The 27,231-nt window shown below is 45.3% G+C and overlaps 1 protein-coding gene across 1 annotated transcript; it reads left to right on the forward strand.

The window, feature by feature from the left end:
• The first annotated feature begins 22,770 nt into the window (after window positions 1-22,770).
• Window positions 22,771-24,334, forward strand: LOC123420718 (EP1-like glycoprotein 3). Its single transcript, XM_045107415.1, has one exon. It carries the CDS (start codon window positions 22,821-22,823, stop codon window positions 24,240-24,242), a length of 1,422 nt encoding a protein of 473 aa, XP_044963350.1. The 5' UTR covers window positions 22,771-22,820; the 3' UTR covers window positions 24,243-24,334.
• The last annotated feature ends 2,897 nt before the right edge of the window (window positions 24,335-27,231 follow it).

The raw sequence follows: 27,231 nt of genomic DNA on the forward strand, positions 1-27,231 counted from the left end.
CACTCATTTGCTGATAAGTACACACTTTTTGGAGGACCACCTACTATATTGGCTTGCTAAACTTTTCGTCCATTTTGGCAATCGATGCCAATGGGGGAGAAGTTTAGAGAGTTTACTTTGGATATGTTTAGAGGGTTTTGCTTTTATTGCGTAAGCATTTACATCTTTCATGCATGCATTATTGCTTTGTATGTGTGCGCTTGGTTATGCTTATTTCCTTATATAAACTCTCTTGAAGTGGTTGTCATCAATTACCAAAATGGGGGAGATTGTTAGAGCATATATCTCCATATGTGGTTTTGGTAATTGATGACAATTCCTATGGACTAATGGTTGCCTTAAGTTATATTTATAGGTTTTGTCCATAGGCACTTCTTGAAGTCCATCTGTTGGGTTCAAGGAGTTTATATGATGACCAAGATGGTATTCAAGGTATTATCCAAAGAATGGTCATAGAGACACTAGGTTGATCAAGATCTCAGACAAAGAGTAAATCAAGATGATCAACACACAAAGCGTATAAGATGTACCGAGAGGGATCAAGTGATCCCATGGTATGGTAAACATTGTCCATTACGTGTTTGTGTACTAACCCATGGTCTTTGTGAGAGTCCTATGTCGGGGTTAGGTGTGCTTCCATGGGCTTGCGTCAAAAGGAAGATCTCATACAACCCATAAAGTATGACATCAAGTGGTGATCGTCATCAAGATTGTGGTGTGCAAGTTCAAGTGGATCAGCACGAATATATCATTGAAACTATTGTTAATGATCATGTGTTGATAAGGACAAGCTCATGTGCTAACAAGGACAAGATCAAGATAAGCATTCCTGAGCACTACATGCTTGATTCTTGTGGATGTTCACATGGTGGACAAATGAAGATGAATACATAAGCTAGGCTTTCGACATTGTGTATGGGAGAGCCGCTTGAAGACTTTATCATGTCTTGCTTTCAACTTGAACCAAGAAGGAACAACAACATCAAGCTCAAGTGAAAGGGCTAACTCAAAGATATCAGTTCCTTTGACGTTAGTGGTGCGGAGTGATGATCGGCGAATAAAAGTATACACTCAAGTATGGATCATCAGTACCCCTTTTATGATTCTTGAGTCTTTAGGGATCCCGCACTATTAAGAGGGGATCACAGGTTTTGCGATGAACTTGCTCAAACTACATCTCCACTGTTCTGCTCAGACCACATCTCCACTGCTCTGCTGTTATCTGATAACAGAACCAGTGCCTCGGACATCCGGCTTCCTCCGGACGTCCGAGGGCCGGACGACCAGCTGCTTCGGAAATCCATAATCTTATACGAGAGAAATCAGAGCCATATAACTCGGACTTCCGGCTCCCTCCGGACGTCCGAGGCCCGGACGTCCGACCAGCTTCGGAAATCCGGAACTATGCACCAGAGAAACTTGAGCCATATAACTCGGACTCGCGGCTCCCTCCGGACGTCCGAGGGCCGGACGTCCGGCCAGCTTCGGAAATCCGGAGCTTTGCGCCAGAAGAACTTGAGCCATATAACTCGGACTTCCGGCTCCCTCCGGACGTCCGAGGGTCGGACGTCCGTCCCCTTTCGGAAATCCGGAACCTTGCACCAGAGAAGTTTGAGTCGAATAACTCGAACTTCCGGCCTTCTCCGGACGTCCGGTCCCTGTTCAACTCCACTGTGGTTCCATATATATTTACAGCCCTCGACGTCCGACCCCTTGTGGACGCCCAGACATCCGTGAACTACCGGATGTCCGACCCCTATATGACTTAAAGTGTCCCCAACGGCTGTTTTTCTCTCCCCACTATAAATACCCCCCTTCCACTTCGTGAGAGGGTGCCCCAACACAGCCTTAGCCTCATAAGAACACATTTCTACCACACACACATTTTCTCACACCAAATCTTAGATCCCAAGACCATTTGTGAGCCCCTTTGAGAGTTGTTCCAATCAAAAGATAGACCGTCTCCCTCTCCTTCTCTCAACCCAAGCTATTTGAGATTTGAGCAAGTTTTGAGCATTCCCCGTGACCTTGTTACTCTTGGAGGTTGGAGACTCCTAGGCGGTAGGAGTTCTTCGGAGAGGAATCAATCCGTGTGATTACCCCCCGGAAAAGTTTGTGAGGGTTTGGAAGCCACCTCAAAGGCTTACCACTAGTGGTTGAGAAACGCCTTCGTGGTGTTATCTCAAAGGGAGAATAGGGTGAGCCTTCGAGGCGTTGGTGTGCCTTCGTGGTAACATCCACCTCTCTAACGGTGACTAGCTTCCCTCCAAGGAAGTGAACATCGGGATACATCTTTGTCTCAGTGACCTTGGTTATCCTTAACCCTAACTCCTTACTTGTGGTTTACTTGTGTTACTTGAGCATACATACATTGCATATTGTTTGTGCTCATTATATTGTGTTGGCTATTTCTTTGTACAAGATTAATCGTTCAAGCATACCCTCTATATCCACACGTTCACACTTGCAGCTTTTGATATATTGTGTGCTATAGTATGATCTAGTATCTTGTGTCGTTCACCTACTTGTCGGGTGATATAGCTCAAGTAAGTTTGTGTAACTTGCTTGTGCTTGTTAGTAATTGTATTGTGTCCATCTTGATAGATCGTGTTGTTGATACACGTTGCGGTGCCTATTGCATTTAGGATTTGTGCTTGAAAATTATCCTCTTAGTTTATTTTCGCATTAGGTTTAAGCCAAATCCGAAGAAATTTTTAAATAGCCTATTCACCCCCCCCCTCTCTAGGCGTCATCGAGGTCTTTTCACCCATTCACAGTTAAAATCCATCAAACGCTCTCTGGATGATCTGATAATTGTACCTGCATAAGTATTTTTACCAAATGCATCCATGCCTCCCAACGTGTTCCTACTAGAGCTCATCTGAAGTGCATATTAATATGTACGGATTGTAAGACTGTGGACACATAGTCCTGCTTACGTTGTGTAATATTGTAGAGTAAGGGATATTGTAAAGCAAGTGGTGTGTCACCAAGCCAAGTATCTTCCCAATATCTTGTCGAGGTACCATCTCATACAATAAACTTCACCCTTTGGAAAAAAATTAATCTTTATCCTCATTAACCCTTTCCAGAAAGGTGAATCATCGGACCTAATTGTTGCTTGAGCTAAAGTTCTTGTGTTAAGATACTTATTTCTTAATATTTGAATCCACATGCCTTCTGTCTCTGTGGATAATCTATACAACCATTTACTCAGCAAGCATTTATTCTTTACTTCTAAATTTTCAATTCCCAAACCCCCTAGTCCTTGGGTCTACAAATCATATCCAACATGCTAATCTGTATTTTTTTATTCTCATCAGTTTGCCAAAAGAAACGAGATATATAGAAATCTAGTCTTTTTCGTACCCCTATAGGTATCTTGAAAAAAGACAAAAGAAACATAGGTAGGCTTGTTAACACAGAGTTAATTAAAACCAGTCTGCCTCCATATGACATAAGCTTGCCCTTCCAGCAACTTAATTTTTTTTTCAAATCTTTCTTCAATACATTTCCATTCTTTAATTATTAAACGCCTGTGATGAATAGGAATCCCAAGATAGCTAAAAGGTAAAGAACCCATTTCACAACCAAATAGCTGTCGATAAGCGTCTTGCTCTTCTCTTGCTTTCCCAAAGCATAATAGTTCACTTTTATTAAAATTGATTTTCAATCCCGATAGTTGTTCAAATAAACACGATATTAATTTCATATTCCTCGCTTTCTCCATATCATGTTCCATGAATATAATTGTATCATCCGCATATTGTAAAATGGAGACACCTCCATCTACCAAATGTGAAATGAGACCACCTATTTGACCCTTCTCTTTAGCTCTGTCAATCAGTATTGTCAACATATCTGCTACTATGTTGAACAACACTGGAGACATTGAATCCCCCTGTCTTAACCCCTTATGTGTTTGAAAAAAGTGATCAATGTCATCATTAACTTGAACTCATTGACTACCTTTATGAATGAAAGTGTCAACCTGTTGTCTCCACTTTTCATTGAATCCTTCCATACGTAAGGCCCGTTGAAGAAATGACCACTTAACTTTATCATAGACTTTTTCGAAGTCCATTTTAAAGATAACCCCATCTAGTTTCTTTGTGTGGATTTCGTGCAACGTTTCACGTAGGACAACCACATCCTCCAAGATATGTCTTCCAGACATGAACGCAGACTATGTTGGCTGAACAACCACACCCTCCAAGATTTTGTGCAGTGTTCTGTTGTTACCGGATGTTTTTTATGAAGTACACGGCTTAGATGCAAATAAGCCGAGTATCCAAAAAAAGAAGTCCGCTTATGGCTTGCCACATGGTAGACCATAATTTTCAAGAAAGTGCTGATGGATCTGTCGAGTCAGTTCATGAAGGATCGATCACTCGATAGTGTCGCTGATGCGTGGCCGGCCATAGTGACATTTCGATTAATTTGTTGTTGCACGGTAGTACTCCACAGTCTCCACTGGTTTATCGTAGGAACGCGGCCTAGGTTGAGAACACACAAGGATTTGCATGCAACCGACCGGGAGGGATTTGCATGCAACCGGCCGGTAGTACTCCACTGGTTTGTCGTAGGATACGAATCGACTGCTGTTCATTGGACTGCAGAAAGCCCCCTCGTAATTACCATGAGTCCATGAGGACTGCTGTTAATTGGATATACTAGTCGTAAACCCGTGCAGACGCACGGGATAGTCTCTTTAACCAAATCATTAAACTTCTATTAATATTCTTGTGTTCAATATTTTTTTTATTTGTTTAGATTGTTAAAATAACATTTTTTGAATAATTGGTACTAATAACATGCAGCAACGCACATCGGTTACCGTGTAATAGTAATGATACAATTCTTGAAGAAAATTATGGGATATTTGTAAAAAAATTCAATTATGTTACACTGATCTGTACTTGGACTATTAATGAAAGGAAAAATAGTACTCCCTCCATCCAAAATAAGTGTCATATGTTCTACTAAATAAGCAACACTTATTTTTGGCCGTTGGAAGTACACAACAACATTAGTTTCCTTCATATACATTATAATAAATAAGTATCTAGGAAAAAATTGTATCATACCTAACACTAAGTAGGATCAGCATGCTCCCATCATGAAAAATTGTTGTACCCTCTCATTTCCTTAATTGTGTGCAATATGTTCTATCATGTCTAAAACCTAGTGACACTAATAAGATATTATCACGTATGTCTCCTTTGAGTTGTGTTATAAAAATAACTAAAATGCACTCTGAAGTTTGAGAAGAAAATGTACATGCAGAAGTGTACTGCTACTTGTTATTTTAATAGAAATTCAAATGAAGGTATCATATCTTATGTACTACTATTTGCTATTTTTAGATCCACACATGACACTTTTTATGTAAGATGCAAATGCAGATATTTTGTAGTCAAATGTTTGTGTAGACGTTTACATGTAAGAAAAAAATAGGATTTTCCTTTGATTGTTTTGGCTATGTGAATCTTGGGAGCATAAGGTTTGTACTCCATATGGTGATATAGTTTCATTTGGAAATATAATGAAGACAAAGTACTAAACTACATGTAGAAAGAAATGATTTGTATCAAAACTATGTCATTTAGATGTTTTCACTATGTTAATATCACCATGCATCATATTTTGCTTACGCCTAGTTAGATTAAACAATTGAATAATACTAATGAAGCCTGACCTATTTATATGCCTTATAGATTATAAGAAAAACACTACATGTTTTTTATAAAATATGAATAATGTGAAGGCCCAATCACATGTGAATTCAAATGAATAATGTAAAAAAGCATGTACTATTTAAGGAGAAAAAGAGAACACAGTTTCCATAACTTTTTCTTACATAGTAGCCACACAAAACAATAATATATCACTTGTTCCATCTAAATATAATTATCAAAGGTGCCTCAACCTCAGATTTACAAATTCGGAAGTTGACAGTGTATGTGGATTTATATTCTACTTCTATCTTTCATTATATATTTTATTAGAAGATAACATGCACAATTTACATGTATATATGTTCAGGTATAGCAAGTTACAAATTACTTTTCTGAATATAATTGTATACTTTGAATCTGAGATGTGTTTCACTTCTATTACTTTTCCCTTAGTAACTTTAGCCCCAAAATCATCCACATCAATTAGTATCGTGGAAATAAACTAAGAAAAGATTCGTCGGATAATGATACAGCCATGAGGGAATACATATATAGTGTAACATGTGAGACCCAGTTTCATCCATTAACTGCTACGGAGATTAAACTGTACATTGGTGCTTATGTTTTTCATAAGATTAACAGCTTTAAATAGCGTGTGTAATTTGGCATCTTCCCATAGCTGGCTGGGCAAGTACCTAATGTCGTGCCTTGTGCACATCTACCCATATTCAATCAATCACCGTCATGTGTATGTACATGTATTCACGAAAGGAATAAATCAACCTGCTTACCTGTTGTACGTGTTTGTTTCCCTCAGCCGAAAGCGCTTGCCAGCTAGGTTGCTCCATGGAGATTCGCCGGAGAGAGTAAGCAAAATTCGGACTTGCGTTCCCAAGAGACGGCAGCTATATAGGAGCAACAGTGAAGGCAACCTGAAACCTAGCCTGGTGGATAAACATTATGGAAAGAAGATGCCCTCCTCTCATAGAAGAGGATTGAGAGGCGATGATAGCTAGACGTGATATTTTTTTGAGACGGAGCTATTTTTTTTGAGACGGGGGATAGATGGAATCTTAGAGTGAGGAATAGTTATTTTTAGGATAGGAAGGGTGAGGATAGATGCAATGTTTTTTAGACGGGGATTAGATGAGATCTAAGGATATTTTCCATAAAAATTGATTTTTGGCCTTTCAACTGGTTTTTTCACTGGGATTTTACGGATTGATCTACACCGTAATAATTCGGCCCCATAAAGATGAACGGTTGGTATTTTCTAATTAACGTGTGATTTTCTTGAGAGTGTCTAATTAGTATAAGTATAGAAGTATAGATATAGATATAGATATAGATGGAATACGTACGGGCGCCCGAACATTTATCATGGGAATCGCGAAGGATGGCGGTGAAACCAATCGTCCTCTCGTCAATCCTCACACATTCCGTCGATCCATCCAATGTATATATATAGGACCCATCTACACCTCGTACGACGAGCATACACATCTACACCTCGTACCCCATCCCAACGGCAGAGAATCGTTCTGAGAGCACCATGGCCGCTGAGTGGTTATCGTCCATCCGCAGGGATCTCATGCAGTCCGTCTGCGACTTGCTGTCCGCCACCAACGACGAGGACCTGAAGGACGTATGCAACAAGGTGAGCGCCGCCATCGCCAAGCCGCCTCCACTAGGCCTGGGCGGCGACCACCGTTTCCTCGAGCGCGAATGGGTCATGCTCGACGACAAGAAGCCCGTCGATGGGGTGGGCGGCCGCCTCTTCTTCAACGGCTCCACCGGGCGCTTCCTCCGACTCCCTGTCCCGCTGCTCGACGAGGAGAACTACATCCTGGTCGGTGCCTCCGATGGTCTCCTTATTCTTGGCGACCCCGAGGGCCTGCACCCTGCTCGTCTGCTCAACCCCTTCACTGGCGACTTGATCCCCTTCGCCGCTCCGATTCCTCAGGAAAGCGATGTGCTCGCTGCCGTTGCCGGCTCCAGCTCTAGCCCCACGCTTCTCTTCTCGTTTGAAGACTGGCACGGCCAGGCCGTGGTTTACTGTGCTGATCCCGCCAGCCCGCTATGCAAGGTACAGTTCGAAGGCTCCACGGAGGGCGAGTTCTACCTTCGCAGCCTACTTTCCTACGCCGGCCACTTTTACTTGGTCGACAACGCTGGACGGATATACAAGGTCGTGGGCAAGCCGCCGCAGTATCGCGCTGACCTGATAGCAACGACATTTGACAAAAACTTTTTACACTACTACCTTGTAGAATCTGCTCGGGAACTGCTCCTTGTTACTCGTCGTCATGGTTGGGACCACACGGTGGAGGTTTTCAAGGTCGACACTGGGAAAAAACTGCTAGAACCTGTGAGGAACATTGGCAGCCGAGCGCTCTTTCTTGATTACAACAAGTGTCTATCTGTTAATGCAGATAAGCTACCGTCGGTCGATAGCAACTGCATATATTATTTTCATTGTAATACAATCACCAAGTATGATCTCAGCAACAACAAGGTACAGAGGTTCTCCTGCGTTTTTGATGACAATGAAGCCATCCGTCCATTAAGCCTTGTTCATACGGTCCTTACTTACTGCGCAACTGACCCGGACATATGTGGTCAAATTGACCGTCTGAAAGATTGATCCCAAGTTCTGATCATGCTATAATAAGCTTTGTTTTGCTATGTTTTAGTTGTGAGACGAGCCATGTTCTTGTTGGGGCAGTATTGTAAGAATTTATCTGAAATGATGGACTGCTTGCGTTGCATAAATCTATAATGCTGTGTTATTAGCCGTTGTTTTTCATGTGCCTTGCTGTCGTGTTTGAGTCCTCCATGGAACATATGAAAATGAATCAAAGCAAAAAAAATATCTAGCAGGTCCTTTCTTCTCGCTATTTTCATAAGGGTGTGGTTATATTTCAGTCGACCAAGTCTCAGTCAACTGACATACTCCTTCCGTCATAGTTTGAAAGGTACGGTTAAATTTACGTGCATTTTCTTAATAAAGATTTAGGGCATAGTATTTACTTCTTGCAGTTAATTAGTAATTGTTTCTACTATTTATATATGCATGCGTAGTGTGAATGTTATTTTTCAGACCATCTCACAGCCAATTAATAACCACCTAGTAGGTTTCAGAGAATTTTCAAACAAGCCTTCTAAACCATGACGGAGGCAGTAGTATATTTTAATTAAGGATTTCCATGCAAGATTAAAAGAATATAGCATTGACTCAAACATAACCAAGTCTCAGATGACTGAGACTTAACAAAACTTTTGAATTAATGTAACAAAACATGCGAATGGTGAATATTTTCGTTGCAAACCTCCGTTGACTTAATGAACTTGTTATTTGAACTGTCATCAAATTATTTATAACTAGAAACCATACCCTACACATTGTTGTTGGAATTGATAAAATTATTTCAATGAGTTTTGTTTGTATGAAATATTGAAACTAACAGTGTGAATTGAAACTAATATATAATACTATTATATTTGCTTATTCTATAGTTGTAGTATACTTATTATTTTAGTGAGATTTTTTTGTATGAAACATAACTATTTAGACTAATATTATGTGAATTGAAACTAACCGCGACAGCACCATCCAGAGGTTGCCGCAGCGGATCTGGTGCCCGAGAACGACCTCGTGCTCTTTTCGGCCAACTGCTGGGCAGTGTGGTCTGCCGGCACCAAGGGCCGGTCTGTCGCCGGGGTGACCATCGACAGCAACACTACCTTGTGTTGTTTGACGGGTGCAACTCCACGATGTGGCAGTCGTGCAACCACCCCATTGACGTGCTCCTCGTCGTGAAATCGCTCAGGCATGGCGCGTGGCTCAGCGCCAACGTGTCGGCGGCTGACTAGTGTCACGACAGACTTTACCTCGTTGCCGAGGACGACGCCCTAAGCGCCTATGTGAACGCCACGCCGCTGCAACGCTATCACCACCCAGTGTTTTGGTTACCAAACGAAGCATATTTACCAACGGGCCAGTAAACGTGGTTACTGCGGTTATCTTAAACTTTTGAGCATCATAATTTGAACGAAATACATAATTGGATTTTGGATTCAAATTCTTTCAAAATAGATATAGATAGCACTTGAACGTATATTTGTTATAAAAGAACTTCTAGCTTAGTGGGACGTTTTCTAGGCGGGGTTGTCATGTTACTAGTTCAACTTCTTGTTTATTTTTCACGTTTTGTATACGCGTAATCTGAAAAAAAGTGAAAAGGTACAAAGAAGGGACACTCCAACAAGTTACCTCTAAAACAGTGAAATACTCCAAAACTAACTATGTTGAACTGGCAGACAAATTTTTGTGTGTGTGTTTTTTTTCCTGTCGGGCCCGTTAGACGCAACATACAAATTTAAATGGCTCATTATGTTGTACGCCTGTACATTCCACTGGCGGTTTAGGGCCGGCAGGACTAATCATTATGGCTGTGACATACAAATTCCTGTCAGCCATGAGCTAACAGCAAAATGTAAGGAATATTTATGTCAAAATTGAACTAACAGCAAAATGTTGCAAATACTTTTCCTGTCGGGTTCGGCCCTTTTGCTGTTGGTTTTAGCCCATAGAAATATTGCGATTTCTGGTAGCGAGAGATGTTGTCATACCTTACTGTACACTGAGGGTTTAAATTCAAAAGGTTCAATTCTTTTTGCTTGAAATGTCCATTTATCGAGGGGCATCGAAATATGTGGTAACCGTGGAAAATCTCAAAATTTTGAGTGGTAACCAAAACCCTTTCAGGACTCTATTTTTGATTAATAGCCGATTTCTGGTTCATTTCCCTACACGCCTTGCTGGATACATGATTTCCCTCAAAACAATTAGTTTAGAAGCTCGTCGCAAGAATAAGGTTGTGTATATCTTTTTGCTTGAACCATTTGTGCCATTCAAACACGATGTTGAATTATTCTATCTGTGGAGTTGGCGTTAATCTACATATATCGCCTTATACTAGACCACTAACTTAGCTATAACAGCACATAGGTCCTGGCCCAGATTTCATCTTTTAAGCAACTCTAACTAGATTAGAATGGCTGAAATGAAATCATACCAACTAAACATGTGCAGTGAAACTTTATTTATTTTCTTTTTTTGCAGGGCAATGCTGCCCTCAACACGTAATGCAATAACAAAAATCATCAGGGCTAGGGCCACGACAACGGCCACCAGTATAGTGTAAGCCGGCGCAATAGAGTTTGCAGTTGACAACTGGATGAACGTCACGACATGGCGGACCATATACCTTCGTTTCATGGCACTGATGTCTGAGTGGCAGCAATGGAGCGAAATTATCATCGCCTCTATCTGTTCCTGGAGATGGAGCCAAAGCACTCCCACCTTGTCTTGAAGATAAATGTGAAGCACCACCACCAATAAACTTTTGGCCGCCTAGTTGCTCTCCGCTACTGGGTTCTGTTTGTGAAATCAAGTCCCGAATTAGCAACAAGGGGTGAAAGGACAAGGCAAAACAGGGAAATAAAAGGAAAATCATACAAGTGTGGATCAGTTCTTCCTTTGGTATAAGCTGTACACATCTATTTGATGCCTGATACATGTTACGCGTATACCAAGTCTATTGTTATCGTTAGTTCACAATGACAAATTTGAGACAATGCACAAATACAAAGTATATTCTTTCTATATATACATTAGTATGGCATATGTAGGTTAACGTATGATTTCTTGTACCTTCAATGGTTAATAGGACCAGCAACATGATCACCAGAATGGTCATTCTCCCGGCCTTCATTTTGCTCTGCTTGCGAAAAGCCTGAAGTGTTCTTCTAGAAGGACTCTATTTATAGACGCTTGGATTAAGCAAGTGGGATTAAGTGATGTCGAGAATATCTTTAAGATATTGTAGCAATATCCCATGACTTTTATCAATAAAAGATATGCATCTACCATTACTTCCACATACATATTTTATTTCCACAAGATATACATGATGATGAAGATAGGTATCTCCACAAAATATACGTGATGATGAACATAAATATCTGCATGCATCGATTGATGCAGAGACCGGGGGTTTAACCTCCTTTCACAAAAAAATATCCACAAGATATACATTATTTCAGAAAGATTGTTGTCATATGGACTACGTGGGTGTTAAAGCATGACAATAATCTAAGTTATATGCTGTCGTCCAATGTATATGTATTGGTCAACTTTTGAGCAGCGCTGGATACTACAGCATGACAATAATCCTAGTTCTCCTTTTGTACACCTTTCGATCCTCCTACATATATTCTTCCCTTTTAGTCCATTTCCCGTGGAAACACCTCAAAAAGAGATTTACGGAAGAGTAATGCTACATCTACAAAGGCTTACTTAAAGATTTTACGTATAAACTGATGTGTAGGATTGTGATTGGTAATTGAGGATGAGGGGGCCCACCCCACTGAAAATCAGGAAGGAGAGAAGAATTAGTTTGGAAGGCTAAGTAAACCTTTGTAAGTTTTTGTAGATCTAACATTATTGTTTACGGAATCATTTGCATTCATTAGTCATTAGTACCAATATCAGAATGAATATCTCAGTTGCAATGAAATATCTCGGTTTAAACAAAGGATGAATAAGCGTAAACGTATCACTCATCAGGTCCGTCCCAATGACCTAAGGTTCGTACCAATCGACCTAGGGTTCACCACCGGGGCTCGGGAGGAAGAGCAGGGCTCAGCCGGGATGGGGAGAAGAGCAATTGGAGGGACGAGGGTGTGACAAGAATACATTCGTGGTTGGAGGCTTACGTCGGCGATGCAGGGGCGCCAGGACTCTGGCGGGATCGATTGGCGACGGAGTAGTGATGAGGCAGGGTCACCGGGGCTTGGGAGGAAGAGCGGATAACCATGAAGCGAGGTCGGCGACGGCAGCGTGGCTGAGTACGACAGTGAGAAGAGCGCAAGAGTGAAGAAGTGAGAGTGAGCAAACAGAAGGCCGAGAGAGAGAGAGAGGATAAGAGGAGCTTAGTAGCAGCGTGGTACACGAGGCCCACGCTACAGCTAAACCGATACATGTAGTGCGGGCGTAACCGACATTTCTGCTAAGTGGGGCCCACCTGCTAGCCCCGTGTATATGCAGTAGCAGCGTAGGTATCAAAACCTGTAGACCTCGGGTAGGGGGGCAAGTTGTGTGATCGGGTCGGTGGTTAACAAGAGACAAGGGACACAACATTTTTACCCTCGTTCGGGCCCTTTTTTAGGAGGTAAAATCCTACGTCATGCTCTTGCTTATGTTACGGTTGTATCGAAGTACACAGTTGATATACCTTGAGATCATAATTGTAGTCTAAACCCTTGGGGTATGATAATGAATATTTTTTGTTTGTACGGACTAACCCCTTGGGATTACATAGGCATCGAGGGTATCAATGATTACACATGGTCGGTTGCCATCTAGGGATTATATGCCGAATCTAACAACCTGCTTGGAGCGCACGTGAGATCATTGGTTAAGTCTGATATGCTTACGCCATAGGTTAGAAGCCTCCGGAGTCCTTCCTTCTTAACGGGTTGTCATCCCGACCCATGGAATAGGACGGCTTGGCAAGGACCCCCTAGTCGAGGACACCTTCAGTAGCCCTCGAACTTGTCTTCGAAGCCAAGGATGGTAATCTTTTTTGGATACTATCTTCAGCCTGATAGTCTTCGGCTTAGTAGGCAAGTTCAACAGCCCCGCCCAAGCATATGCACAAAATTCGTACATCCGGAACTTGCCTGTGCTATTCTTTTAACAAGGGATAAAGCCAGTTTGGCCACTCATTATTAGAATGCATCTTGGCTTATTCGAAATGTGCAACATTTCTAGTCTTGAAGACTAGATTCATAGGCTTGTTCGACAGTCAATAACTAACAACTTTTTCCAAATCGTCACCATTCGTGACATCACGCGCATCCATCATGGCTTACTTGAATCGTGGTTTGAGGCAACCCTCTAATTGGCATGTTGTATCAAAACAGAGATTGTGCCCTGCATTTTAGGGGATATCATCAATCAATTCTTTCACCTCAAACGTCCATAACGGCACGGTTAACCGAAACATGACGACTTTTATGGCGGAGCGGATGGGATGCATCGCCTTTTTACCGGCTTATAAAGAGCAGGGGTTGTGAATCTTTTACCTCACGACTCCCTTTTGTTCTAACACCCAAACCTTCCAGCTCTCGCACCCTCAATCCCCATTTGCAAGCTCGAGGCTTTTTTCCAGTCTTCCACATCATATGCCATGGCCAAAGCGGAACTACAGAGGAAATGGGTGGCTTCCAAAGTCACCGACGCCACCATCGAAGAGCTCCCATCGGTGGGCTACATACGTGTTAATGCCACCTGCAGGGTCCCAGAGCACGGCTAACGCGTCCCTACTCCCAAGCCAGGGGAGTGGGTCATCTTCATCCCCCACCTCATTTGGGGTCTAGGGTTCCCCTGCACCCCTTCGTGCGAGGAATCCTTTTCTTCTACTCGCTAGATTTCTACAATCTGGCCCCAAACTGCATCATGCACCTCACCACTTACGTAATAGCGTGTGAGGCATTCTTGCGGGTGGAGAGGCACTTTAGCCTATGGCAGCAAACCTTCTGCGTCAAGCTGAAGAGAGGTGGCGATGAATTCGCCGAATGTGGGGGGCCCATGATCAGCAAGCTCCAGAAACCAGAGTGGCTGAAGGGTATCTTTATTGAAACTGTGAAGATCTGGCAGAGCAAGTGGTTCTACGGCACTGAACGCTCATCGCAGACCACGCCGTGCCTCCCCCTTTACAGGTCTACCTCCAAGGAATTTAGCGTGTCCTGGCAGAGGTAAGGCCTATACTGGGCCAATCCAGAGGATATCGCCACCCTACAGGAGAGTATCTGGATCCTCGAATAAGAAGATTGAGCTGGTGAACGTGGTGGACGTGATGCTGCATCGCTTCATCCTACCACTTCAGCTTCGGGCCAGCCTGATGTGGATGTTCGAGCCCGAAGACACCACAACACTGTGGAACTTCTTCCACAATGATATTGATGGTGTGTGGATGACCCTTTTTAAAAAACCCCAAGAACAAATTTCCCGAGACGGGCCACACATCGGCTATAAGGCCTCGTGCGTCCCTTCCGCGGTAACAACAATGCCGATGATCTTTAATAATACTGGATTTCATATTTACCTAAACCTTCCTTTTTTATTTAGAAATGAGGATCCAAGGTGGCGCTTATCAAATGCTCGTCACTGCTGCCCAAAGACATCAAGACCCCCGAGCTTCACGCCCTATTGTCAATGGTGCCTCCAAAAGCCCCGGCTAAGTCCAAGAAAGAGTCAAAGAAGAAGAGGAAAGGTCTTCGGATCCGTGATACATTAGACGCTAAGTCCGAGGATGTCAGAGTCATCTCCTCTGACAAGGAGGAAGGAAATGAAGAGGAGGATAAGGGGACGGAAGGTACGTCATCCCCTACAAGGAAGAGGATGGTGTCTTAAGAGCTTGCGTGGGCCTACACCGGCTGCAACCGGAGGTGCCTTATAATGGCCTCGAAGCCGCTCCTCATCAGGCTCCTGCCAAGGCCGACGTCATCCTTTAAGATTCGGAGGACGACCTCGCCATGCCCCACAAGAGCAAACCACCGCCCGAGGCAGTATTTTATTTCATTTACCATGCACTGGTCCCTCTCTTTCATAAGTCTAATTGGTCTTTTGTCTTTTTCAGCTCGCAATTCTCTCGTCTATGTGACAAGGAGTTATCAAGCAGGCTTCCTCTAGCCAGCGCATCCAGGAGCGTCATCCTTCCCCTCCCGCCCAAGACGGGTTGGGGTGGTGACTTCTCAAGCTCCACTCGTGCTCCCCACGGGGGACAGTGCCAGCATCCCTATGGCCAAGGTAGAGACCTCGGTGTCCGAGGACCTATTGGGTAGAAACCCTTCCTCCATGGAAAGGGAGAAGTCGGGCGAAGCAGCATCCTCGGACCCAGTGGATCCACATCCACCTCCGCAGCCCTCCTTAGCTTCTACTCCTTTAATGGAGAGAGCCGAGGTGACCCTTCCTTCCCCTCCTGTTGTAGGGCAGGATCCCAATGGGTGGACAAAAGAGATGTAGGCGGCCATGACTAGCTCCTCCACCCTTGCAGAGCACCGCGTACCTTTGGGTGCAATTTTTGTTTAGAGGTAACCTTCAATCTTTGTTTAGAAATTTCATTAATGCTTAGAGTTGCTGAAAACTAGATGTATCCCATAGCTCTTAGCGGATGAGTAGAAAATAAGTGGTCTAAAGACCTATAGTTCTGCAAACAAATATCATGAGTGCATAACCACAGTAGCCCCAAGCCGTGAGTTAGATACAAAGATGAGACCACCATAGCCCTGAGTTAAATAAGTGAAAATACAGCAGCCCCCGAGACCCTAATAGGATTAACGAGGCCAATCAGGGGATCGATATCGTGCGAGGAGGCTGATCTTGCACTTTTTCAGGTGTCGGCTTCGGCTTCCGTATCCAACTCAAGGGAGTTGGAAGACCTAAAGCATAAGCTTGACCGGTCCGGAAAGGACATGGATCTGCTCAAGAAGCAGATGGCGGGACAACAAGGTAAATTCATAAAATCTTTAGTATTTGTAGATTTGTATGACATGGATTCTTAGAGCTTCTAAATTGTATTTTAAATCTATCTATAGCTTTCTCCATGGAGCTTGAAAAACTCCGGCCGAGTTGCGAAAAACTCGGCAGGAAATCGAGCATGAGAAGGCTGCAGCGAAGCAAGCCAACAGAGAGCTGGCCAAGGCTAAAGAGGTCGGTGAATAGCAGGCGGCCTGGGTCGCGGACACCAAGGAAGACCTGAAGGGGATTTACGCTCAACGAGTCATCCTTCAGGAAGAAACGAACCAGCAAGTAGCCAAGTGTTCCAAAATGAGCTCGATTTGTTAGGAGGCCAGAACCCAAGCCCAAGCGGATTGCAAAGTGTTGAACCAAGTGAAGAAGATCGCCACCGATAAGTCATACCTGCTTTGCTGCACTTTTGGTGAGAGCCGTTTTGCCCATCTTACACAAATTTGGTGTTCTTGAGAGACCTTCAAGATAGTGTTGTGGTGTGGTGAGCACGTATGTGCCCACTATCAGAGAAGATCTTTTGGGCTCAATTCCAAGCGTCCGAGCACCTGCCTCTTCTGAACAATCAGATGAAGTAAATGATGGACTTGTTTAGCATGGCACGACCGGTGATGAAGGACATCTGTGTCAACCTCTGGCCAGCTAGGCCGATGTTGACCAGCTTCTTCGGTTTGGTGAACAGGCTGCAGGATGCCAGCCCCTAGCTACATTCCTGGAAGAGGTCGTCCTGTTTTGACGAAAAAGGGTTTCCCCTACTTTGTATTACAAACCAACCAAACAGAACATCCGACGAGAGGTGCTGGGGCGGAAAAAACACAGTCACGAACAAAAAAAATGGAAAAGAAAATACAAAAGAAACAAATACCGACGCAGGTGGATCGACAGAAAACAGAAAAGACTCGCAACCGCTATGCCCACTAAGAGTCTTCCACCAAGTTCCAAGACTCCAATGCACCGGTACCCATCAACACCTCCAAGAAGGAATGCGACGATGAAGGCGCTGTTGCCAAGAGTTTCCCTCTATACGCAACGAGGCGCGAGGAAGGGTAGCCTCGACGCCCTCTAGGAAGGTTCGGCGACACCCAATGGCGTCACCGCGTCAGTGTCGGCCGGGCCGACAGGGGTTTCCCCCGATCTCAACCTGCACCTCGGGCGCTCCGGAGCCTGCCACCAAGCCGACCTACACCCTGCACCAACACGTTCTTGAGGCCCCTGCGCCGTCTCACCACGACGCTGTAAGGAGAGACCTGCACAGCGATGAAGATGAACCGGGACTAGGAGCAACATCACCGTCGGCATGCGGGAGGGCTCAACCTCCACCGTCAACGACGGTAGCCGACCGGCCGCAATAGCAGGAGCATTCCAGGCCCGTGGCAAAGGCCCGGCCATGACCCCCCCCCCCCTCCCGTGAAGCTTCCGCCATCACGCTGCATAGGCACACCATCGCGGCGCCACCCCTCCCCTCTCCAAGTTGCTCCTCCTCACCACCACGCAGAAGACACCGCACCCACGCCGGGAGCTGGCCCGCTAGGACCTAGATGGGGCCCGCAGGGCCCAGATCTGAGCCGGAGGCGCGTCGTCGGCCACCCGCACCACCAGGGCGTCCTGCCGCCAAGGAGGAGCGCCCCCACCTCACCCGCCGCCGGCCACCACCACCGGGTCGGCGGACCGCAACCGGCCGAGCTGCACCGCAGCCGTCCCCTGCCCCGGGAAGGGGTAACGAGCGCGCGTGGAAAGGAGGGCCCGCCGCCGCCGGCACCTCCTGGACCAGCGTCGAGGCGCCCCTCGACGACGGCGATGGCGAGGAGGGTGAGACGGAGGAGGAAGCCGCCCACGGGAGAGGAGCTCGCATGCCGTCTCGGCCACCTCCAGAGAAGGCGGCGCGAGGGCGGATCCGGGAGGGGGACGAGGGGGACGAGGGCGGAGGAGGGGCCTGACCGGCGGTTGGCGGCCGACGGCAACGGAAGGGGGAGGGGGAAACCCTAGGTCGCTCCTGTTTGAAGGGCACAGAACGGACGTACGCGTCGGTGATGGTACATTATTTGAAGATTAAGCCGCTAGGCATTGCGTCCGCGCCTCCAAAGGGAAGAATATGTCATACATGTCGTATTAGCTCTGTACCAATACTGTGCGTCTTAGCGACAGCCTTCCATACTCACTGATTGAGGCTGCTCATAGTGGAGAGTAACATATAGTAGTATCATGCATATGTTACTATTGTACCATACTACATTCATAGTGCATAGTATCATAAACAAGCATCATAGGTGATCTCATTTATTGACATGTATGACACATAGTAGCATAGCATTTAACATGTTACGGTATCTACATATGTTACTTTAATCATCTCTCTCTTCTTTAATTACTTGCCACATCACCATGTTTGCTAGTCCCAAGACTATGTTACTAGCTATGATACCCCCACTATGACTAGCCTGACTTTACGTCCAACGAGTCAAGCCGATCTAGCACCGCAATGGAGACATGCTTGAATAGTGGGCCATTTTCAAGAAGAATAAGAGTTGGGGAGCGTACAACATGTATGTATATTAGCTGCATGGCCAGTAATGTACTTCCGTTTTAAAATAAATAACTCAAAAATAACTTAATTTTATATTATTTTAATATAAAATTGAGTAATTTTTGAGTCATATTAGTCAATGCTAAGAGTAGATGAAACTTAGCACATGACCACTTGCTGTAGCCAGGTAAACACATAGCACAATCCGTAAAAAGTTTCTATTTAGGGTTTCCCTCTCCATTATCGAAGCAATTATATTGATGAAGTGCTTAATTGGCTTGCTACTTTCAACTGTTTCATTTGTTGATTTCCACAGTTCTTCTGAACCTATTTTTAAAAATTGGCTTCCCCGTGCCACGAGGCATCGTAACTTGAATTGAACCATCAGGTATTCTTAGCATTTTATTCATAATATTTCAAATTTTAATACGATGGCCTCTGATAACAAGGGTTTTTCTCCTCAAGTTGAATGGGTTTATTAACCAGAGCGTTAACCCTCGTGGCAGTCTGCAAGTAGGCTGCAAGCAGGCATATCTAATAACATAGCAAAACCAAGCTCTCTTACCCATCATTTTTGTATGTCATTCAATGAATCAACCACCTGATTATCCTTCTGAGGGCAGCAATTGTATCCAACCACCTATTTTGTGTACAAAGAAAGAACGCAAATGGTCGATCACATGATACACTGGAAGAAGCAAGCGCTACAATAAACTTATCGGACTGTGAAAAATTATTTCAGGATTGACTTGTAAATGCCAATCCATTTGGAAATTGTTTTGGTCGACATGATGCATCCTCCTCATTTTTTTAAAAAAAAATAGAAAAGGAGGATGATCCCCGGCCTCTGCATCTCGAAGATGGATGCAGCTACTTTATTATTTATACACAAAGATCTTATAAAACAATACATCAATATGTCTGAAGCCACCTTCTTGGCAACATCTGTCGCTACTCCTATCCAATGATGAAGGACTGCAGAAAGTGTGAGCCACATATCCTCTCACACAGCCTAACATCTAAAGCCGGAGGCCCCGATCGAGCTACATACCGGGTCAGGGGCACAAACCGGTCCAACGCACCCTCATAAGTCGTCGCCGTCGGTTTCCATCAATCCATCTTCAGAACAGTTACTCACACATCGACCTTGCAAGGCCTGTCATCGATGCCCCCACGGCACCAGACAACGCCTCCTCCCTACGTGCGCTCATCATCACGCATCCGTCGCTGAGACTTTGCCGCGCCTCGTCGCCGAGACTCCACGACGTCGATGTGTCACAGGAAACGCCGCTCCACCGTAGATGCCGACCAATGGTCCCTCGAGGCCGTGTGTACCTCCATGAATGACGCCCCCAAGAGGGAAACGACACCAAAACGTCGTCGTCATCCGATCTACTGATCTAGGGTTCCCCCGAAGGTAGAAGAGAGTGGCCTTGAACTACTCCTCCGTGATGCCTTAAGGAAGGGAGCGACATAGACAACGCCGCCATCATCGGCCTTGGCAGTAGCCAAAAGCAAGCTTTCATCCAGATCTGTTCGAAAAACCCATCTCTCCTGCATGGGCCACCACATCCTGCGACGTCCCCGTGAGCGGGATCCCAAGATCCGCCGCCACCAGCGACGCCACAGGGACCCACCACCTGATCGTCATCCCTGACGAAGGGATGGCGCCACCACCTTGTTCAGATCCAGCAGCACGCCAACGCCTCGTGCTGCCCCCAATCACATCTGTGAAGGAGGAGAGTCAATGCGCGCGCCCAACACCGCTTAGGGCCGTCGGACGGCGCCCGAGTCCGAGGAGGACCGATCTGGGATTGTGAACCCCAGACCCGCCGATGCCAGCCTTGCAGCGCCGCCGAGATCCCATCGGGCCGCCACCCGAGCGCACCAACTCCGCCTCCATGTCGTACGCCCAGGGAGGCCGTCGCATTTCAGCCAAAGGATCCCCTCGTAAAGAAGGGAGGAAGGGCCGCCGTCCGCCGGGCGAGCCCGGCCTCCTCCGACGACGGCGGGGAAGCAGGGGAGAAGGGAGGTTGAGGGCGGCGGCGGCTAGGGCGCCCGAGTTCCCCCCTGAAGGCGACGCGAGCGGTTCTCGGTTTTTTCTCCCTTCTCCTCATTTTCTTATTAAGTGCCCTCTGCTCCATATTCTCATTGTTAGAGGTAAAAATGCTATTCCATGAGCTCTCTCTCTCCTGGTAATTTCCCCATTGTCTTATACTTCGACGGTCCTCTGTTGATGCCTTGGCTTAAACTGCTTATCCCTATTGTTTGACTGACCACTTTCCGTGCTAGCAAAGTGAAAACTTCTGTTAAAATGCCTTCCAATCCCTGGTTCAAGACATTTAGATATTACATCATGCCTATTCCTTTTATTTCTCATATATGGCTTGAAATCTTGACTTCCAGCCAACAAATCTCCTGTCTTTCGACTCGTCATTATACAGCCAAGTTTAGTCCTTTTCTTTGTTAATTCACTACCTTGCTGACATAAGTGCATACTACTACCCTTCCTTATAGTGTGAGCTTTTTGATTTGCCTCTCTAATCTCAGTGGCAACCGGTTCTTTTATCATATTGGATTCCTTTTAAAAATGAGGAGATGTCCGTATGCACAACTCGTTTGCAAATGGTAGTTCCGCCATGTGAACTAGCAGGAAGAGGTTAATTTTTTTAGTACAAATGAAGTAGACTAGTTCCGAAGCTGATATTACAGTACGATTTTACTAAAACACTTCTAGATATGAGATAAGTATTACACATATAAACCATAGTATATTGTTGACTTTACGTGAAGATTCATGTTGGTATTTATTTTTCACTTTTTTACCTTTTTATACTTGATTTAATCATTTAGATGTGCAATAACGATGTCACATCTATATGTGTCATAGACACATGATTAAAGTAGTATCACTCAGACGTGGACAAAAAAAAATGCAAGCACGCACATATACGGAATCAAACGATTCTATCTATTCTCATGCAAATCACAAAGGGAATCGTTTCCCACCCGCGCGCCGGCCGAACCGACGCGTCGGTCGCCCCCTGGCGCGCGCGGGCCCTTGCAATATTTTTTCCATCTGCGCGCTTCTCTGGTCAATGGATGCAACATTTTGCGTCTAAATATGTTGCAACCTGCGTCATTTTTGCTACAAGCGTTTTTTACTATATTTTGTCTCAGTAAAAAAATGCATATAAGTTTCGTTGCAACTCTAGTTTGTCGGATTTTTTGTTAGTTTTTTTACTTTTTGCTACAACCGTGTTAATTTTTGCTACAACCGGCATCATGTTTTGCTGTAACCGTTCACTAAAAGTTGCATACACGTCACGTAAATTTTTGTTACAATCGACGTTTGACTTTTGCTACCACGTACCATCAGCTTCATTTTTTGTTACGATCACGTAGATATTTTTTTTCTACAAATTTTATTTTTTACAAATTTTATTTTTTATTGTAACCGTTGAAAAAATTGTTGCATGATATCGAAATTTTGCTGCATAGGAGGAAAAATGTTACATGCGGATCCAACGATGCAGACGACGCGGGGTTGGTGGATCCTGATCACCCCAATCACAAACTCTCTTACAATGAATTAAGCAAGCACTCATGACCGGACAGTATCGTACTAAGGTATGTATGCGCGTGCCACCGACAGGGCGATCGAAGTATAACATGCAAGGAAATGAGCTCGAGGAACGGTACAAGAAAACCATGTACGTACGCGCTGTACATGCACACATGCGTACGGCGGGCAATAAGCTGGCCACCGGCACACCTCGCCGCCACGTTGCGTGTGCGTACGTACATACGCGCGCGCTGACGGGTCGTGAACCAACGGCACGCGGCGGCGCGGCGCCATCCCGGTCGACGACGACGACTTCCACGCCGGAATTCCACATGCTTCCTGTCCACACCGATCCCGATCGCTTATACTATAAAAGAACACGCTCCGTCGATCGTTCCTCCACCACAGTGCTCCATCCACTATCACATCACGATCACGATCAAGCAGTCACGGCCCATGATGCACCGTGCCACGATCATCGCGCTGATCGGCTGCCTTCTCGCCGGCGGCGGGGTTCGAGCGCAGCAGCAGGAGCAGCAGAGGTTTGACTACCCGGCGGCGAGGGCGCCCACGACCTGGGCCAACACGGACGCCGGCCTGCCGCACCACGTCGTCTACACCGACGGCTCCGTGGCGCGCGTCGCCCTGCTGCGCCTCAACCCGGCCGGCTTCGGCCCCTCCTTCGCCTTCGGCTTCTTCTGCACCAGCAGCCACGGCGCGGCCCCGTGCGCCGGCTTCCTCCTCGGCGTCGCCGTCGTCTACTGCAACAGCGGCGCGCTCATCACCTCCGTCACGACCGGCGTCCCGCAGGTCGTCTGGTCCGCCAACCGCGCCAGCCCCGTGGGCGAGGGCGCCTCCGCGGAGCTCACGCCTGAGGGTGAGCTGGTGCTCAGATCGGCCAACGGGTCGGCGGTGTGGTCCGCCGGCGCCAAGGGCCGGTCCGTCGCCGGGGTGACCATCGGCAGCGACGGCAACCTGGTGCTGTTCGACGGGCTCAACGCCACGGTGTGGCAGTCGTTCGACCAGCCCACGGACGCGCTGCTCGTCGGCCAGTCGCTGAAGCACGGCGCGCGGCTCACCGCCAACGCGTCGGCGGCTGACTGGCGCGACGGCAGGTTCTACCTCACCGTCGAGGACGACGCCCTGAGCGCCTACGTCTACGCCACGCCGCCGCAGCGCTATTTCCACCTCGGCTTCGGCGAGACCGCGGTCGGCGCCTACGCGACGTACGCCAACGGGAGCCTCACGGTCTCCGCCCGGCCCGGAGCGCCGTCAGTGGCCGTCATCCAGCTGCCCACCGTCGTGGCGGGCACCGTGCAGTACATGCGGCTGGAGCACGACGGCCACCTCCGGCTCTACGAGTGGCGCTCCGGCTCGGGCTGGGCGCCGGTGTTCGACGTGCTGCGCCTCTTCCCGGACGGCGGCTGCGCGTACCCAACAGTCTGCGGCGCGTACGGCGTGTGCACGGACGACACGCAGTGCAGCTGCCCCGACGCGGCCAACTTCCGGGCGGTGGACTTCCGGAGGCCCAACCGCGGCTGCGTCCCGACGAGTCCACCGCCGACGGCGTGCGGCTCCTCGTCGTCGCCGGGGCGGCGCGCGCAGCACCGGCTGGTGTCGCTGCCGGGCACGGGCTACTTCAACGACCACGCCACGAGCATGCGGGCCGTGGAGCGGGTGGGCGAGGAGGCGTGCAAGAAGGCGTGCCTGGACGACTGCGCGTGCGCGGCGGCGCAGTTCTACTACGGCCCCAACGCCGGCGACGGGTTCTGCTACCTGCAGTCGGAGGTGTTCTCGATGCAGACGGTGCGGCCCGAGGTGGTGCACTACAACTCCACCATGCACATCAAGGTGCAGGCCGAGTCAGCCAGGATCTGATTACTCCCACCCTGAGCACCACGAATTAAGTTCTATGGCATATATGTTGAAATTCCAAAGTTGACCATGAGAATGAAATAATCTTTTCTCCATTCTCCCTAACTGAGAGGCAAAATTTCATGTTTTGACCCTTTTTAAAATTTTGATCCGGATCTGACCGTTGTTTGTAAATAAATCGGGGTCTGACCCTCTTATAAAAAATTCGTCGAGTCTTTAACGGCAGGGTATAACAGGCTACCGTTGACCTCTCTGACGGTAGGAAACTTATCCACGTCAACACCACGGACCCGTACAACCACACATGATGGCGGTAGCCTGTACCCTACCGTCAAGGTGATCGTCGGTAGGTGTGAACACCGTGCCGCATACTAAGGAAAAAAAATTGATAGGACCTGCAATTCTACCATTAGAGACTACGGTGATAGGTTGTTATACCCTACCGTTATAGAACCTGATGATAGGAAAAAAAAATCAGATCCCAAAATTTGTATAAATTAAGGTCAGATTTGAATCAAGTTCCAGAAAAGGATCAAAACACGAAAATTTACCACATTGAGCTCCTAGTCGGATACTGTCCAAAATGCTAGATTTTACGTACCTGGTTGGGTAGTTAGAGGAACACTGGTATCTTTATTTTACCAGGGTTTAAGTTCCGATGCTCGCAATATACCTCAACTTATTTCAAAAAATTATAAGGTGTATTGAAATAAGGTGTACGTGTGTGCATTTAAAAAGATGAATATATACGCATGTATATACAAACGTTTGCGTTCATAATGTGTTAAAAAGGCTACATGATTTTACAGATCAGTTTTTTATTTAAGACAATTTTATGAAACAGTTGATTTGTCCTTTTTTAGTGAGCAATGCTAAACCTACATAGCTACCATACCGTAAAGTAACGTAATGGCTTACATGGCTCTTTCTAATTGGAGGAAAATAGAGGAGGGGCCCACCCAATGCACATCAGGGGGGCGGTGGGATTAATAGTCAGTATAAACCTTTCAAAAATGCTAGACTTACGGATTTGTTTTACAAAAAGTTACGGACCTATACTTTTCCCTTCATTAATCTTCCCCTTTGATTTTCACCGTGGGACCGGCCTCATCTAATCACCAATTAAAATAACCCAGCTCAGCCTCGTCCATAGAAGTCTTGTAAAGCATCCGTAGCTGTAGCAAAGCCCTAAACCTTCCCTTCCTAATTAACCGCCCCAGAATTTAACAGGTGGGGTGGGCGCTGTAAATTTCTTTTGATGTAGCAAAGCTCGCCACACAGCACCATCCCACTTCAATCTTTTATTTCTAAATAGATACAACCCACTAGTACTATTTTCCTAGACATGCAAGTGTGCTACACATGAGAAATTTATGTATTTAAGTTATAAATTACATTGTTTTTTCATTACTCTATACATGCAAGCATCATAACATCAATTCATGCATATTACTCTTAAGTTACTTTTCGCATTAGATTTTATATTAACAATATATGTGTTGGTTGCATGTACCATACATATGTAGTTCAAATTCACATTTTTGTTAAAAATGACATTCTTTTACTGCATTTTTTTTCTCTTTTTACACTTTTTATATTTTATTTTCATTTCTGAGCTTATATTCGCTTCTTATAAGTTATAGATGTTTTTTAGCAATTTTCATAGATCTTCTAGCAAGTTTTCCGCAGCAACGTGACGAGGCATCATCTAGTAATCTAAACAACATACCCACTATTACGCCCCGCCCCCCCTCCTCCTGAATTTCAAATGGGTGTCCCTCCCTCCGGGAAATACACTTTGGTTCCTGATTGTATATACAGCCTATATAATGATTTTTTAATTAGTTAATTAAAAAGACAAAATAGTTTTGATATATTTTTAGATTAAACTTGACTTTGTTTTGTACTACTATATAATTTTCAAGAAAAAAGTCTATATTGACTTTTGAACAAAAAAAATGAAATTTATTTGTTATTATAGGTCACTAGTCATACTGTTTTGACCCAAAAATTGTCTTTTTATGAAAAGAAATGAAAGTGTAATTTTCTTTTTTGAAAATTTTCTTACAAGTATAATTAAAGATCAAGTTTATTTAAAAATAGTTTGAGATTTTCTTGATTTTATGTTGAATTGCTAATTTTGTTTTACATATAGAATGTATATACACCCAGATTTCAAAAGTTCCCCTCCCTCTCCCTCCCCTTAATTCAATAACAATCTGCCAACTCAAACTAACCCTGTAAAACGCATGTAGAAGTCTGTTGAGATAGCACTATTGATGTTGTTGTGAGCGCTGCCAACCCTACTCCGTGTCGCCAACACCGGCTTTATGGAACATCTAGAAGGAAAGAAATCACAACATCTTTGTTAAAATGTGTATGGCTCACTGAGTGCAAGTTTTGGTAGACAGGTACACTCGAGAACTTTATTTTAAATGATTCAGAAATGTTTTTTCTATGTTTAAAAAAATAATATTTTTCTGAAAACTTATAGATATTCCCAACATGTCCGTAAAATTTCGATCAAAAGAATTATGAGTTGCAGATTGTATACAAAAAATATCTCGGCCCAACAACAACAAAAAATGACCATTTTCATGTCTGTATTTTCTTTTATATACACCATGTATGAAATTATTACTGAACATGTAATGTATGTATTAGTGTACCTACAAAATTGTTTTGGTGATAGAAATATGTTCTTTTTAAGTCCACCATGGAGCTGGTCCTCCATTTGCTCTTTTGGTGGCTGCACTGGCTTTTGACGAAAAAGGGTTTCCCCCCACTTTGTATTTCAAAGCAACCGACACCGATACAAATGACGATATATGTTGGGGCGTAAACAACATAGTCACGCCAAAAAAAAACTAAAAAGAAAATACAAAAAGGAACAAATGCCGACAGTGGCGGGTCAACAAAAAAAGCGGAGAAGCCTCGCGACCGTTGCGCCCACTAAAGATCTCCCACCAAGCTGCCAGGCTCCGAATCGCCA

The sequence above is a fragment of the Hordeum vulgare genome, unplaced genomic scaffold, assembly GCF_904849725.1.
Source record: "Hordeum vulgare subsp. vulgare unplaced genomic scaffold, MorexV3_pseudomolecules_assembly, whole genome shotgun sequence".
NCBI lineage: Eukaryota > Viridiplantae > Streptophyta > Magnoliopsida > Poales > Poaceae > Hordeum > Hordeum vulgare.